At 51.4% G+C, this 17,255-nt stretch overlaps 1 protein-coding gene across 1 annotated transcript in view; it reads left to right on the forward strand.

Moving 5' to 3' along the window:
* TAF1C (TATA-box binding protein associated factor, RNA polymerase I subunit C) overlaps positions 1-17,255 on the forward strand; it is a 69,948-nt gene that overhangs the window by 16,309 nt on the left and 36,384 nt on the right. Inside the window, exons 3-4 of the mRNA XM_044273120.1 lie at positions 2,600-2,693; positions 11,922-12,031. Of these exons, the coding sequence (XP_044129055.1) occupies positions 2,600-2,693; positions 11,922-12,031 (204 nt within the window). The remainder of the gene's footprint in view (positions 1-2,599; positions 2,694-11,921; positions 12,032-17,255) is intronic.

Genomic DNA, 17,255 nt, shown 5'->3' on the forward strand with positions numbered 1-17,255 from the left:
GGCGGTTGGCATCTATTCTCCCTCCAAGTAGCTGTCATTTACCACCCTAGGCCCAACCCAGCCGTATATCTATCTGTGTCTATATACTAATATATACACAGCGCCTTGTAAAAGTATTCACCCCCTTGACTTTTGGTGCCTCACACCCTGGAATTATTACGGCACACGCCGACAACTCTGAGGATATTTTATTTATTGTGAAGCAAACAACAAATAGGACAAAATAACAGAAGAGGTCAATGTGCAGAACTATTCACCCCCTATAGTCAGTGTGCAGAACTATTCACCCCCTACAGTCAGTACTCTGTAGAGCCCCTTTTGCGGCAATCACAGCTCCAGTCGCTCTGGATAAGTCTCTATGAGCAGTCGGCACATCTGACCGCTGGGATTGTTGCCCGTTCCTCCTTGCAGAACGGCTCCGGCTCCTTCAGGTCGGATGTTTGCGCTTGTGAGCAGCGATCTTTACGTCTGACCACAGATCTTCTATAGGACTGAGATCTGGGCTGTGACTCGGCCGTTCCAACACATTTACAGGTTTCCCCTTAAACCCCCTCAAGTGTTGCTTTAGCCGTGTGTTTGGGGCCATTGTCCTGCTGGAAGGTGAGCCTCCGTCCTCGCCTCAGATCACGCACAGAGTGGGGTAGGTTCTGCTGAAAGATATCCCTGTATTTAGCACCATCCATCTTTCCCTCAGCTCTGACCAGTTTCCCAGTCCCCCCAGTATGATGCTGCCACCACCATGTCTCACTGTGGGGATGGTGTTCTTTGGGTGATGTGATGGGTTGGGTTTGCTCCAGACATAGAGTTTTATTTGATGGCCGATAAGTCCAATGTTAGTCTCCTCAGACCAGAGCCCCTTCCTCCATACATTTTGGTCTCCTCAGACCAGAGCCCCTTCCTCCATACATTTCGGTCTCCTCAGACCAGAGCCCCGTCCTCCATACATTTCGGTCTCCTCAGACCAGAGCCCCTTCCCCCATACATTTTGGTCTCCTCAGACCAGAGCCCCTTCCTCCATACATTTCGGTCTCCTCAGACCAGAGCCCCGTCCTCCATACATTTCGGTCTCCTCAGACCAGAGCCCCGTCCTCCATACATTTCGGTCTCCTCAGACCAGAGCCCCGTCCTCCATACATTTCGGTCTCCTCAGACCAGAGCCCTGTCCTCCATACGTTTTGGTCTCCTCATGACAAGAGCCCCGTCCTCCATACATTTTAGTCTCCTCAGACCAGAGCCCCTTCCTCCATACATTTTAGTCTCCTCAGACCAGAGCCCCTTGTTCCATACATCTTTCAACAAGACAACGACCCTAAACACTGCTCAAAATCCACTAAGGCATTTATGTAGAGGAACAAGCACAACGTTCTGGAATGGCCATCTCAGTCCCCAGACCTGAATATAATGGGAAATCTGTGGGGTGACTTACAGAGAGCTGTCCATGCTCGGAAGCCACCAAACCTGAATGAACCAAAGAGGAATGGTCCAAAATACCTTCAACCAGAATCCAGACTCTCATTGGAACCTACAGGAAGCGTTTAGAGGCTGTAATTTCTGCAAAAGGAGGATCTACTAAATATTGATTTCATTTCTTTTTTGTGGTGCCCAAATTTATGCACCTGCCTAATTGTGTTTAAACAATTCTAGCACTTTCTGTAAATCCAATAAACGTCATGTCCCTTCTCAGATATCACTGTGTGCGTCTCCGATATGATAGATTTATCTGACATCGTAACAACCAGCGATTTATACAGGAAAATCATGACCATTAACAAGGTCGCCCAAACTTTCGCATCCCACTGTATATATTAGCTGTGTCCGCCTTATATATATATATACAGGTAACATTACCTAATACTGCACCATCAGCGCGGGTCTAACCACTCGCCTCTATCTGACTTGAAGTATAATAGAGGGTTTTTGGCAATTAACCCACCGTAGACCGAGCAGCGACACTCTCTTATTGAGTGTGAATCCGCGCGGTGTTGTCTCCGTCCTTTCCCGGCAGCGCCGGTTCCAGAGTCCAGCTTATAGTTCCATATTGTTCTCCTTTCACTTCACCGACCATTGTGTTCTGTAATGTAACAAAATCCAAAAAAAGTCAAGGGGGTGAATACACGGTGTATGTATTATATATATTTGGAATACACGTTACACGCACATGAAATGATCGCTGTATTACGCACTAGCAGTTACTGTGAGGGATGGTAGATGATAACGGCTAGAAGTCGCCACAATGCACTATCGTCACCGCCTGAGAAAACGTCGCTGTCTGGGGAATGAAGCCCACGCCCTGGATGTGCCGCCGAATCTCTTCATTTTTGGATTATTTTAGGGCTGGATCGTCCCCACAGCCAGTGGCGCTCTACACGTGGGATGGCGCTGCTGCCCATACCCCCTGGACCTCAAAATTAAGACTTTGGGGTTTCATAAGCTGGAAGCCGTAATCCTCCAAATGACTCCAGATAAAGGCCTGAGATCTCGCTGCCTGTGATCGGTCTCGGTGTCCGTGTCACCAGTTACATCCCTGAAATAACGGAACTTTGCAGGATATTGTAATGTTTCCCCTGTATATCTGTATTTATATCTCTTTCTGTCTCAGGGTTGCGGCTCTTTCATCCCCCTGTACAGCAGGACGCGGCAGACATGGACCACTGGAGAGGCTCTCCCCTTCCCCCTTCTTTCCCCCAACCGTGGTAAGACCATATGATTATACTGCTGCTGCTTTTTATTTTAAATCAGATAATTTTTATTTGACATTTATTTTGAAAATCACTAAAATACCAAGAGAGAAAGTGGCCTGCACCGTATCCATGCAACATGGATGGCCCCCCGCCATCCAGACTGTGCCCGGTGTGTCCTCCGTGTATACTGTATGAGGGGTGTTGTATACATCACATAGTAATATAGTCTATAAGGTGGAGTGAGCCCCCCGCCATCCAGACTGTGCCCGGTGTGTCCTCCATGTATACTGTATGAGGGGTGTTGTATACATCACATAGTAATATAGTCTATAAGGTGGAGTGAGCCCCCCGCCATCCAGACTGTGCCCGGTGTGTCCTCCATGTATACTGTATGAGGGGTGTTGTATACATCACATAGTAATATAGTCTATAAGGTGGAGTGAGCCCCTCGCCATCCAGACTGTGCCCGGTGTGTCCTCCATGTATACTGTATGAGGGGTGTTGTGTACATCACATAGTAATATAGTCTATAAGGTGGAGTGAGCCCCCCGCCATCCAGACTGTGCCCGGTGTCCCCTCCATGTATACTGTATGAGGGGTGTTGTGTACATCACATAGTAATATAGTCTATAAGGTGTAGTGAGCCCCCCGCCATCCAGACTGTGCCCGGTGTGTCCTCCATGTATACTGTATGAGGGGTGTTGTGTACATCACATAGTAATATAGTCTATAAGGTGGAGTGAGCCCCCCGCCATCCAGACTGTGCCCGGTGTGCCCTCCATGTATACTGTATGAGGGGTGTTGTATACATCACATAGTAATATAGTCTATAAGGTGGAGTGAGCCCCCCGCCATCCAGACTGTGCCCGGTGTGTCCTCCATGTATACTGTATGAGGGGTGTTGTATACATCACATAGTAATATAGTCTATAAGGTGGAGTGAGCCCCCCGCCATCCAGACTGTGCCCGGTGTGTCCTCCATGTATACTGTATGAGGGGTGTTGTATACATCACATAGTAATATAGTCTATAAGGTGGAGTGAGCCCCCCCGCCATCCAGACTGTGCCCGGTGTGTCCTCCATGTATACTGTATGAGGGGTGTTGTGTACATCACATAGTAATATAGTCTATAAGGTGGAGTGAGCCCCCCGCCATCCAGACTGTGCCCGGTGTGTCCTCCATGTATACTGTATGAGGGGTGTTGTGTACATCACATAGTAATATAGTCTATAAGGTGGAGTGAGCCCCCCGCCATCCAGACTGTGCCCGGTGTGTCCTCCATGTATACTGTATGAGGGGTGTTGTATACATCACATAGTAATATAGTCTATAAGGTGGAGTGAGCCCCCCGCCATCCAGACTGTGCCCGGTGTCCCCTCCATGTATACTGTATGAGGGGTGTTGTATACATCACATAGTAATATAGTCTATAAGGTGGAGTGAGCCCCTCGCCATCCAGACTGTGCCCGGTGTCCCCTCCATGTATACTGTATGAGGGGTGTTGTGTACATCACATAGTAATATAGTCTATAAGGTGGAGTGAGCCCCCCGCCATCCAGACTGTGCCCGGTGTGTCCACCATGTATACTGTATGAGGGGTGTTGTGTACATCACATAGTAATATAGTCTATAAGGTGGAGTGAGCCCCCCGCCATCCAGACTGTGCCTGGTGTCCCCTCCATGTATACTGTATGAGGGGTGTTGTGTACATCACATAGTAATATAGTCTATAAGGTGGAGTGAGCCCCCCGCCATCCAGACTGTGCCCGGTGTGTCCTCCATGTATACTGTATGAGGGGTGTTGTGTACATCACATAGTAATATAGTCTATAAGGTGAAGTGAGCCCCCCGCCATCCAGACTGTGCCCGGTGTCCCCTCCATGTATACTGTATGAGGGGTGTTGTGTACATCACATAGTAATATAGTCTATAAGGTGGAGTGAGCCCCCCGCCATCCAGACTGTGCCCGGTGTGTCCTCCATGTATACTGTATGAGGGGTGTTGTGTACATCACATAGTAATATAGTCTATAAGGTGGAGTGAGCCCCCCGCCATCCAGACTGTGCCCGGTGTGTCCTCCATGTATACTGTATGAGGGGTGTTGTATACATCACATAGTAATATAGTCTATAAGGTGGAGTGAGCCCCCCGCCATCCAGACTGTGCCCGGTGTGCCCTCCATGTATACTGTATGAGGGGTGTTGTATACATCACATAGTAATATAGTCTATAAGGTGGAGTGAACCCCCCGCCATCCAGACTGTGCCCGGTGTGTCCACCATGTATACTGTATGAGGGGTGTTGTATACATCACATAGTAATATAGTCTATAAGGTGGAGTGAGCCCCCCGCCATCCAGACTGTGCCCGGTGTGTCCTCCATGTATACTGTATGAGGGGTGTTGTATACATCACATAGTAATATAGTCTATAAGGTGTAGTGAGCCCCCCGCCATCCAGACTGTGCCCGGTGTGTCCTCCATGTATACTGTATGAGGGGTGTTGTGTACATCACATAGTAATATAGTCTATAAGGTGGAGTGAGCCCCCCGCCATCCAGACTGTGCCCGGTGTGTCCTCCATGTATACTGTATGAGGGGTGTTGTGTACATCACATAGTAATATAGTCTATAAGGTGGAGTGAGCCCCCCGCCATCCAGACTGTGCCCGGTGTGTCCTCCATGTATACTGTATGAGGGGAGTTGTGTACATCACATAGTAATACAGTCTATAAGGTGGAGTGAGCCCCCCGCCATCCAGACTGTGCCCGGTGTGTCCTCCATGTATACTGTATGAGGGGTGTTGTGTACATCACATAGTAATATAGTCTATAAGGTGGAGTGAGCCCCCCGCCATCCAGACTGTGCCCGGTGTGTCCTCCATGTATACTGTATGAGGGGTGTTGTACACATCACAGAGTAATATAGTCTATAAGGTGGAGTGATCCCCCCGCCATCCAGACTGTGCCCGGTGTGTCCTCCAGTGTATACTGTATGAGGGGTGTTGTGTACATCACATAGTAATATAGTCTATAAGGTGGAGTGAGCCCCCCGCCATCCAGACTGTGCCCGGTGTGTCCTCCATGTATACTGTATGAGGGGTGTTGTGTACATCACATAGTAATATAGTCTATAAGGTGGAGTGAGCCCCCCGCCATCCAGACTGTGCCCGGTGTGTCCTCCATGTATACTGTATGAGGGGTGTTGTATACATCACATAGTAATATAGTCTATAAGGTGGAGTGATCCCCCCGCCATCCAGACTGTGCCCGGTGTGTCCTCCGTGTATACTGTATGAGGGGTGTTGTGTACATCACATAGTAATATAGTCTATAAGGTGGAGTGAGCCCCCCGCCATCCAGACTGTGCCCGGTGTGTCCTCCATGTATACTGTATGAGGGGTGTTGTATACATCACATAGTAATATAGTCTATAAGGTGGAGTGAGCCCCCCGCCATCCAGACTGTGCCCGGTGTGTCCTCCATGTATACTGTATGAGGGGTGTTGTATACATCACATAGTAATATAGTCTATAAGGTGGAGTGAGCCCCCCGCCATCCAGACTGTGCCCGGTGTCCCCTCCATGTATACTGTATGAGGGGTGTTGTATACATCACATAGTAATATAGTCTATAAGGTGGAGTGAGCCCCCCGCCATCCAGACTGTGCCCGGTGTGTCCTCCATGTATACTGTATGAGGGGTGTTGTATACATCACATAGTAATATAGTCTATAAGGTGGAGTGATCCCCCCGCCATCCAGACTGTGCCCGGTGTCTCCTCCATGTATACTGTATGAGGGGTGTTGTGTACATCACATAGTAATATAGTCTATAAGGTGGAGTGAGCCCCCCGCCATCCAGACTGTGCCCGGTGTGTCCTCCATGTATACTGTATGAGGGGTGTTGTATACATCACATAGTAATATAGTCTATAAGGTGGAGTGAGCCCCCCGCCATCCAGACTGTGCCCGGTGTGTCCACCATGTATACTGTATGAGGGGTGTTGTATACATCACATAGTAATATAGTCTATAAGGTGGAGTGAGCCCCCCGCCATCCAGACTGTGCCCGGTGTGTCCACCATGTATACTGTATGAGGGGTGTTGTGTACATCACATAGTAATATAGTCTATAAGGTGGAGTGAGCCCCCCGCCATCCAGACTGTGCCCGGTGTCCCCTCCATGTATACTGTATGAGGGGTGTTGTGTACATCACATAGTAATATAGTCTATAAGGTGGAGTGAGCCCCCCGCCATCCAGACTGTGCCCGGTGTGTCCTCCATGTATACTGTATGAGGGGTGTTGTGTACATCACATAGTAATATAGTCTATAAGGTGGAGTGAGCCCCCCGCCATCCAGACTGTGCCCGGTGTGCCCTCCATGTATACTGTATGAGGGGTGTTGTATACATCACATAGTAATATAGTCTATAAGGTGGAGTGAGCCCCCCGCCATCCAGACTGTGCCCGGTGTGTCCTCCATGTATACTGTATGAGGGGTGTTGTGTACATCACATAGTAATATAGTCTATAAGGTGGAGTGAGCCCCCCGCCATCCAGACTGTGCCCGGTGTGTCCTCCATGTATACTGTATGAGGGGTGTTGTATACATCACATAGTAATATAGTCTATAAGGTGAAGTGAGCCCCCCGCCATCCAGACTGTGCCCGGTGTGTCCTCCGTGTATACTGTATGAGGGGTGTTGTATACATCACATAGTAATATAGTCTATAAGGTGGAGTGAGCCCCCCGCCATCCAGACTGTGCCCGGTGTGTCCTCCATGTATACTGTATGAGGGGTGTTGTGTACATCACATAGTAATATAGTCTATAAGGTGGAGTGAGCCCCTCGCCATCCAGACTGTGCCCGGTGTGTCCTCCATGTATACTGTATGAGGGGTGTTGTGTACATCACATAGTAATATAGTCTATAAGGTGGAGTGAGCCCCCCGCCATCCAGACTGTGCCCGGTGTGTCCTCCATGTATACTGTATAAGGGGTGTTGTGTACATCACATAGTAATATAGTCTATAAGGTGGAGTGAGCCCCCCGCCATCCAGACTGTGCCCGGTGTGTCCTCCATGTATACTGTATGAGGGGTGTTGTGTACATCACATAGTAATATAGTCTATAAGGTGAAGTGAGCCCCCCGCCATCCAGACTGTGCCCGGTGTGTCCTCCATGTATACTGTATGAGGGGTGTTGTGTACATCACATAGTAATATAGTCTATAAGGTGACAGAATGGCTCAATATTTTTAATAACGACCAATTAAAAAAGACCTCAACGCTCCAGGGGACATAGAGAACATTCACTAGCAGTTCTGACTTGGCCGGTGCTGTAGGTGACTCCACCAAGTCCGTATTACCAGGGGTAGACAGCCCGCAGCGCTCCAGGGGACATAGAGAACGTTCACTAGCAGTTCTGACTTGGCCGGTGCCGTAGGTGACTCCACCAAGTCCGTATTACCAGGGGTAGACAGCCCGCAGCGCTCCAGGGGACAGAGAGAACGTTCACTAGCAGTTCTGACTTGGCCGGTGCCGTAGGTGACTCCACCAAATCCGTATTACCAGGGGTAGACAGCCCGCAGCGCTCCAGGGGACATTATAGAGAACGTTCACTAGCAGTTCTGACTTGGCCGATGCTGTAGGTGACTCCACCAAGTCCGTATTACCAGGGGTAGACAGCCCGCAGCGCTCCAGGGGACATTATAGAGAACATTCACTAGCAGTTCTGACTTGGCCGGTGCCGTAGGTGACTCCACCAAGTCCGTATTACCAGGGGTAGACAGACCGCAGCGCTCCAGGGGACATAGAGAACGTTCACTAGCAGTTCTGACTTGGCTGGTGCCGTAGGTGACTCCACCAAGTCCGTATTACCAGGGGTAGACAGCCCACAGCGCTCCAGGGGACATTATAGGGAACATTCCCTAGCAGTTCTGACTTGGCCGGTGCCGTAGGTGACTCCACCAAGTCCGTATTACCAGGGGTAGACAGACCGCAGCGCTCCAGGGGACATTATAGGGAACATTCACTAGCAGTTCTGACTTGGCCGGTGCCGTAAGTGACTCCACCAAGTCCGTATTACCAGGGGTAGACAGACCGCAGCGCTCCAGGGGACATAGAGAACGTTCACTAGCAGTTCTGACTTGGCCGGTGCTGTAGGTGACTCCACCAAGTCCGTATTACCAGGGGTAGACAGACCGCAGCGCTCCAGGGGACATAGAGAACGTTCACTAGCAGTTCTGACTTGGCCGGTGCCGTAGGTGACTCCACCAAGTCCGTATTACCAGGGGTAGACACCCCGCAGCGCTCCAGGGGACATTATAGGGAACATTCACTAGCAGTTCTGACTTGGCCGGTGCTGTAGGTGACTCCACCAAGTCCGTATTACCAGGGGTAGACAGACCGCAGCGCTCCAGGGTATATAGAGAACATTCACTAGCAGTTCTGACTTGGCCGGTGCCGTAGGTGACTCCACCAAGTCCGTATTACCAGGGGTAGACAGCCCGCAGCGCTCCAGGGGACATAGAGAACGTTCACTAGCAGTTCTGACTTGGCCGGTGCCGTAGGTGACTCCACCAAGTCCGTATTACCAGGGGTAGACAGCCCGCTGCGCTCCAGGGGACATTATAGGGAACATTCACTAGCAGTTCTGACTTGGCCGGTGCCGTAGGTGACTCCACCAAGTCCGTATTACCAGGGGTAGACAGACCGCAGCGCTCCAGGGGATATAGAGAACGTTCACTAGCAGTTCTGACTTGGCCGGTGCCGTAGGTGACTCCACCAAGTCCGTATTACCAGGGGTAGACAGCCCACAGCGCTCCAGGGGACATTATAGGGAACATTCCCTAGCAGTTCTGACTTGGCCGGTGCCGTAGGTGACTCCACCAAGTCCGTATTACCAGGGGTAGACAGACCGCAGCGCTCCAGGGGACATTATAGGGAACATTCACTAGCAGTTCTGACTTGGCCGGTGCCGTAAGTGACTCCACCAAGTCCGTATTACCAGGGGTAGACAGACCGCAGCGCTCCAGGGGACATAGAGAACGTTCACTAGCAGTTCTGACTTGGCCGGTGCTGTAGGTGACTCCACCAAGTCCGTATTACCAGGGGTAGACAGACCGCAGCGCTCCAGGGGACATAGAGAACGTTCACTAGCAGTTCTGACTTGGCCGGTGCCGTAGGTGACTCCACCAAGTCCGTATTACAAGGGGTAGACACCCCGCAGCGCTCCAGGGGACATTATAGGGAACATTCACTAGCAGTTCTGACTTGGCCGGTGCTGTAGGTGACTCCACCAAGTCCGTATTACCAGGGGTAGACAGACCGCAGCGCTCCAGGGTATATAGAGAACATTCACTAGCAGTTTTGACTTGGCCGGTGCCGTAGGTGACTCCACCAAGTCCGTATTACCAGGGGTAGACAGACCGCAGCGCTCCAGGGGATATAGAGAACGTTCACTAGCAGTTCTGACTTGGCCGGTGCCGTAGGTGACTCCACCAAGTCCGTATTACCAGGGGTAGACAGCCCACAGCGCTCCAGGGGACATAGAGAACGTTCACTAGCAGTTCTGACTTGGCCGGTGCCGTAGGTGACTCCACCAACTCCGTATTACCAGGGGTAGACCGCCCGCAGCGCTCCAGGGGACATTATACAGACGGTTCACTAGCAGTTCTGACTTGGCCGGTGCCGTAGGTGACTCCACCAAGTCCGTATTACCAGGGGTAGACAGCCCGCAGCGCTCCAGGGGACATTATAGAGAACGTTCACTAGCAGTTCTGACTTGGCCGGTGCCGTAGGTGACTCCACCAAGTCCGTATTACCAGGGGTAGACAGACCGCAGCGCTCCAGGGGACATTATAGAGAACGTTCACTAGCAGTTCTGACTTGGCCGGTGCTGTAGGTGACTCCACCAAGTCCGTATTACCAGGGGTAGACAGACCGCAGCGCTCCAGGGGATATAGAGAACGTTCACTAGCAGTTCTGACTTGGCCGGTGCCGTAGGTGACTCCACCAAGTCCGTATTACCAGGGGTAGACAGCCCACAGCGCTCCAGGGGACATTATAGGGAACATTCCCTAGCAGTTCTGACTTGGCCGGTGCCGTAGGTGACTCCACCAAGTCCGTATTACCAGGGGTAGACAGACCGCAGCGCTCCAGGGGACATTATAGGGAACATTCACTAGCAGTTCTGACTTGGCCGGTGCCGTAAGTGACTCCACCAAGTCCGTATTACCAGGGGTAGACAGACCGCAGCGCTCCAGGGGACATAGAGAACGTTCACTAGCAGTTCTGACTTGGCCGGTGCTGTAGGTGACTCCACCAAGTCCGTATTACCAGGGGTAGACAGACCGCAGCGCTCCAGGGGACATAGAGAACGTTCACTAGCAGTTCTGACTTGGCCGGTGCCGTAGGTGACTCCACCAAGTCCGTATTACAAGGGGTAGACACCGCGCAGCGCTCCAGGGGACATTATAGGGAACATTCACTAGCAGTTCTGACTTGGCCGGTGCCGTAGGTGACTCCACCAAGTCCGTATTACCAGGGGTAGACAGACCGCAGCGCTCCAGGGGACATTATAGGGAACGTTCACTAGCAGTTCTGACTTGGCCGGTGCCGTAGGTGACTCCACCAAGTCCGTATTACCAGGGGTAGACAGCCCGCAGCGCTCCAGGGGACATAGAGAACGTTCACTAGCAGTTCTGACTTGGCCGGTGCCGTAGGTGACTCCACCAATTCCGTATTACCAGGGGTAGACAGCCCGCAGCGCTCCAGGGGACATTATACAGACGGTTCACTAGCAGTTCTGACTTGGCCGGTGCCGTAGGTGACTCCACCAAGTCCGTATTACCAGGGGTAGACAGCCCGCAGCGCTCCAGGGGACATTATAGAGAACGTTCACTAGCAGTTCTGACTTGGCCGGTGCCGTAGGTGACTCCACCAAGTCCGTATTACCAGGGGTAGACAGACCGCAGCGCTCCAGGGGACATAGAGAACGTTCACTAGCAGTTCTGACTTGGCCGGTGCCGTAGGTGACTCCACCAAGTCCGTATTACCAGGGGTAGACAGACCGCAGCGCTCCAGGGGACATAGAGAACGTTCACTAGCAGTTCTGACTTGGCCGGTGCCGTAGGTGACTCCACCAAGTCCGTATTACCAGGGGTAGACAGACCGCAGCGCTCCTCCTTTCTGGAATCACATGGATTCTTTCTCTCTCTGATTCTTCTCCTTTTCCAGATTGCAGTTTTGCTCCTGTGACAGAATCTGATTTGGTTTGTAAGAAAACAAGGTTCCTGCGACACACAAACCAGAACATGGCCGGAGTGACCCTCTCCTTCAGCAAACAGGTCAGGAACCTGCATGGGCGGCTCATACATACATGGGGTCCGAATGCATCCCCTGGGGTGAGGGGCGTTCTGAAGGCTTCGCCTGTCACTGCACCAGACACATCGCTCCATTATCTTTTGGTAAGGGGAGCAGAACGTCACTGACAGTCTGACTCTGCAGAGCGGCAGTAGGTGAGAAATGTAGTGCAGCCTCATGCCTGATCATCGGCAGTGTCTCAGTAGTGCAGCCTCATGCCTGATCATCGGCAGTGTCTCAGTAGTGCAGCCTCATGCCTGATCATCGGCAGTGTCTCAGTAGTGCAGCCTCATGCCTGATCATCGGCAGTGTCTCAGTAGTGCAGCCTCAAGCTAAAACCTTAACTCTCAGCAGAGAACGGATGATGGTGATGTTGGTAATGATGATTACTGTAGTGGAGATGATGGTCACAATTACCTTTTACTTCATTTGTTGGTAAACGGTGAATCGCGTTATGGATTCCATTGCCACGGACCATAACGCAATTCTATGACTGAATGCATAACGGAAGCCTTGAATAATGGAAGGTCTCTAAAGGCATTCCATCATAGACTTGCGTTATAGTCCATGGTAACGAAATCCATAACACATTTCACCTTTTACCACCAAATGAAGTGTGAACAAATTTCAAAATTCGCTCATCTCTAGTGACAATGATGATTACTCTAGTGGAGATGATGGTGACAATGATGATTACTCTAGTGGAGATGATGGTGACAATGATGATTACTCTAGTGGAGATGATGGTGACAATGATGATTACTCTAGTGGAGATGATGGTGACAATGATGATTACTCTAGTGGAGATGATGGTGATAATGATGATGACTAGTGGAGATGATGGTGATAATGATGATTACTCTACTCTAGTGGAGATGATGGTGGTAATGATGATGACTGTGGTGAAGATGGGGTGACAATGATTACTGTAGTGGAGATGATGGTAATGATGATTACTTTAGTGGAGATGATGATGGTGATAATGATGATTACTCTAGTGGAGATGATGATGGTGATAATGATGATTACTGTAGTGGAGATGAGGGTGACAATGATGATGACTAGTGGAGATGATGGTAATGATGATTACTTTAGTGGAGATGATGATGGTGATAATGATGATTACTCTAGTGGAGATGATGATGGTGATAATGATGATTACTGTAGTGGAGATGAGGGTGACAATGATGATGACTAGTGGAGATGATGGTAATGATGATTACTAGAGTTGAGCGAACACCTGGATGTTCGGGTTCGAGAAGTTCGGCCGAACATCCCGGAAATGTTCGGGTTCGGGATCCGAACCCGATCCGAACTTCGTCCCGAACCCGAACCCCATTGAAGTCAATGGGGACCCGAACTTTTCGGCACTAAAAAGGCTGTAAAACAGCCCAGGAAAGAGCTAGAGGGCTGCAAAAGGCAGCAACATGTAGGTAAATCCCCTGCAAACAAATGTGGATAGGGAAATGAATTAAAATAAAAATTAAATAAATAAAAATTAACCAAAATCAATTGGAGAGAGGTTCCATAGCAGAGAATCTGGCTTCCCGTCACCCACCACTGGAACAGTCCATTCTCAGATATTTAGGCCCCGGCACCCAGGCAGAGGAGAGAGGTCCCGTAACAGAGAATCTGTCTTCATGTCAGCAGAGAATTAGTCTGCATGTCATAGCAGAGAATGAGGCTTCACGTCAGCCACCACTGCAACAGTCCATTGGCATATATTTAGGCCCAGCACCCAGGCAGAGGAGAGAGGTCCCGTAACAGACAATCTGGCTTCATGACAGCAGAGAATCAGTCTGCATGTCATAGCAGAGAATCAGGCTTCACGTCAGCCACCACTGCAACAGTCCATTGTCATAAATTTAGGCCCAGCACCCAGGCAGAGGAGAGAGCTCCCGTAACAGAGGATCTGGCTTCATGTCAGCAGAGAATCAGTCTGCATGTCATAGCAGAGAATCAGGCTTCACGTCAGCCACCACTGCAACAGTCCATTGTCATAAATTTAGGCCCAGCACCCAGGCAGAGGAGAGAGGTCCCGTAAAAGAGGATCTGGCTTCATGTCAGCAGAGAATCAGTCTGCATGTCATAGCAGAGAATCAGGCTTCACGTCATCCACCACTGCAACAGTCCATTGGCATATATTTAGGCCTAGCACACAGGCAGAGGAGAGAGGTCCCGTAACAGAGGATCTGGCTTCATGACAGCAGAGAATCAGTCTGCATGTCATAGCAGAGAATGAGGCTTCACGTCAGCCACCACTGCAACAGTCCATTGGCATATATTTAGGCCTAGCACACAGGCAGAGGAGAGGTTCATTCAACTTTGGGTAGCCTCGCAATATAATGGTAAAATGAAAATAAAAATAGGATTGAATGAGGAAGTGCCCTGGAGTCCAATAATATATGGTTATGGGGAGGTAGTTAATGTCTAATCTGGACAAGGGACGGACAGGTCCTGTGGGATCCATGCCTGGTTCATTTTTATGAACGTCAGCTTGTCCACATTGGCTGTAGACAGGCGGCTGCGTTTGTCTGTAATGACGCCCCCTGCCGTGCTGAATACACGTTCAGACAAAACGCTGGCCGCCGGGCAGGCCAGCACCTCCAAGGCATAAAAGGCTAGCTCTGGCCACGTGGACAATTTAGAGACCCAGAAGTTGAATGGGGCCGAACCATCAGTCAGTACGTGGAGGGGTGTGCACACGTACTGTTCCACCATGTTAGTGAAATGTTGCCTCCTGCTAACACGTTGCGTATCAGGTGGTGGTGCAGTTAGCTGTGGCGTGTTGACAAAAGTTTTCCACATCTCTGCCATGCTAACCCTGCCCTCAGAGGAGCTGGCCGTGACACAGCTGCCTTGGCGACCTCTTGCTCCTCCTCTGCCTTGGCCTTGGGCTTCCACTTGTTCCCCTGTGACATTTGGGAATGCTCTCAGTAGCGCGTCTACCAACGTGCGCTTGTACTCGCGCATCTTCCTATCACGCTCCAGTGCAGGAAGTAAGGTGGGCACATTGTCTTTGTAGCGTGGATCCAGCAGGGTGGCAACCCAGTAGTCCGCACAGGTTAAAATGTGGGCAACTCTGCTGTCGTTGCGCAGGCACTGCAGCATGTAGTCGCTCATGTGTGCCAGGCTGCCCAGGGGTAAGGACAAGCTATCCTCTGTGGGAGGCGTATCGTCATCGTCCTGCCTTTCCCCCCAGCCACGCACCAGTGATGGACCCGAGCTGCGTTGGGTGCCACCCCGCTGTGACCATGCTTCATCCTCATCCTCCTCCACCTCCTCCTCATCCTCGTCCTCCTCGTCCTCCAGTAGTGGGCCCTGGCTGGCCACATTTGTACCTGGCCTCTGCTGTTGCAAAAAACCTCCCTCTGAGTCACTTCGAAGAGACTGGCCTGAAAGTGCTAAAAATGACCCCTCTTCCTCATCCTCCTCCTCCTCCTCCTGGGCCACCTCCTGTTCCATCATCGCCCTAAGTGTTTTCTCAAGGAGACATAGAAGTGGTATTGTAACGCTGATAACGGTGTCATCGCCACTGGCCATGTTGGTGGAGTACTCGAAACAGCGCAACAGGGCACACAGGTCTCGCATGGAGGCCCAGTCATTGGTGGTGAAGTGGTGCTGTTCTGTAGTGCGACTGACCCGTGCGTGCTGCAGCTGAAACTCCACTATGGCCTGCTGCTGCTCGCACAGTCTGTCCAGCATGTGCAAGGTGGAGTTCCACCTGGTGGGCACGTCGCATATGAGGCGGTGAGCGGGAAGGCCGAAGTTACGCTGTAGCGCAGACAGGCGAGCAGCGGCAGGATGTGAACGCCGGAAGCGCGAACAGACGGCCCGCACTTTATGCAGCAGCTCTGACATGTCGGGGTAGTTGTGAATGAACTTCTGCACCACCAAATTCAGCACATGCGCCAAGCAAGGGATGTGCGTCAAATTGGCTAGTCCCAGAGCTGCAACGAGATTTCGCCCATTATCACACACCACCAGGCCGGGCTTGAGGCTCACCGGCAGCAACCACTCGTCGGTCTGTTGTTCTATACTCCGCCACAACTCCTGTGCGGTGTGGGGCCTGTCCCCCAAACATATGAGTTTCAGAATGGCCTGCTGACGTTTACCCCGGGCTGTGCTGAAGTTGGTGGTGAAGGTGTGTGGCTGACTGGATGAGCAGGTGGAAGAAGAGGAGGAGGAAGCCGAGAAGGAGGAGGTGGCAACAGGAGGCAAAGAATGTTGCCCTGCGATCCTTGGCGGCGGAAGGACGTGCGCCAAACAGCTCTCCGCCTGGGGCCCAGCTGCCACTACATTTACCCAGTGTGCAGTTAGGGAGATATAGCGTCCCTGGCCGTGCTTACTGGTCCACGTATCTGTGGTTAGGTGGACCTTGCCACAGATGGCGTTGCGCAGTGCACACTTGATTTTATCGGATACTTGGTTGTGCAGGGAAGGCACGGCTCTCTTGGAGAAGTAGTGCCGGCTGGGAACAACATACTGTGGGACAGCAAGCGACATGAGCTGTTTGAAGCTGTCTGTGTCCACCAGCCTAAATGACAGCATTTCATAGGCCAGTAGTTTAGAAATGCTGGCATTCAGGGCCAGGGATCGAGGGTGGCTAGGTGGGAATTTACGCTTTCTATCAAATGTTTGTGAGATGGAGAGCTGAACGCTGGCGTGTGACATGGTTGAGACGCTTGGTGACGGAGGTGGTGGTGGTGGTGTTGGTGGTACATCCCCTGTTTGCTGGGCGGCAGGTGCCAACGTTCCTCCAGAGGCGGAGGAAGAGGCCGAGGCGGCAGCAGCAGAATAGGCCGAGGCGGCAGCAGCAGAAGAGGCCGAGGCGGCAGCAGCAGAAGAGGCCGAGGCGGCAGCAGCAGAAGAGGCAGCAGGGGGAGCCTGAGTGACTTCCTTGGTTTTAAGGTGTTTACTCCACTGCAGTCCATGCTTTGCATGCAGGCACCTGGTCATGCAGGTTGTGCTCAGGTTCAGAACGTTAATGCCTCGCTTCAGGCTCTGATGGCACAGCGTGCAAACCACTCGGGTCTTGTCGTCAGCACATTGTTTGAAGAAGTGCCATGCCAGGGAACTCCTTGAAGCTGCCTTTGGGGTGCTCGGTCCCAGATGGCGGCGGTCAGTAGCAGGCGGAGTCTCTTGGCGGCGGGTGTTCTGCTTTTGCCCACTGCTCCCTCTTTTGCTACGCTGTTGGCTCGGTCTCAC

This window comes from Bufo gargarizans, unplaced genomic scaffold, assembly GCF_014858855.1.
Source record: "Bufo gargarizans isolate SCDJY-AF-19 unplaced genomic scaffold, ASM1485885v1 fragScaff_scaffold_401_pilon, whole genome shotgun sequence".
Classification (NCBI taxonomy): domain Eukaryota; kingdom Metazoa; phylum Chordata; class Amphibia; order Anura; family Bufonidae; genus Bufo; species Bufo gargarizans.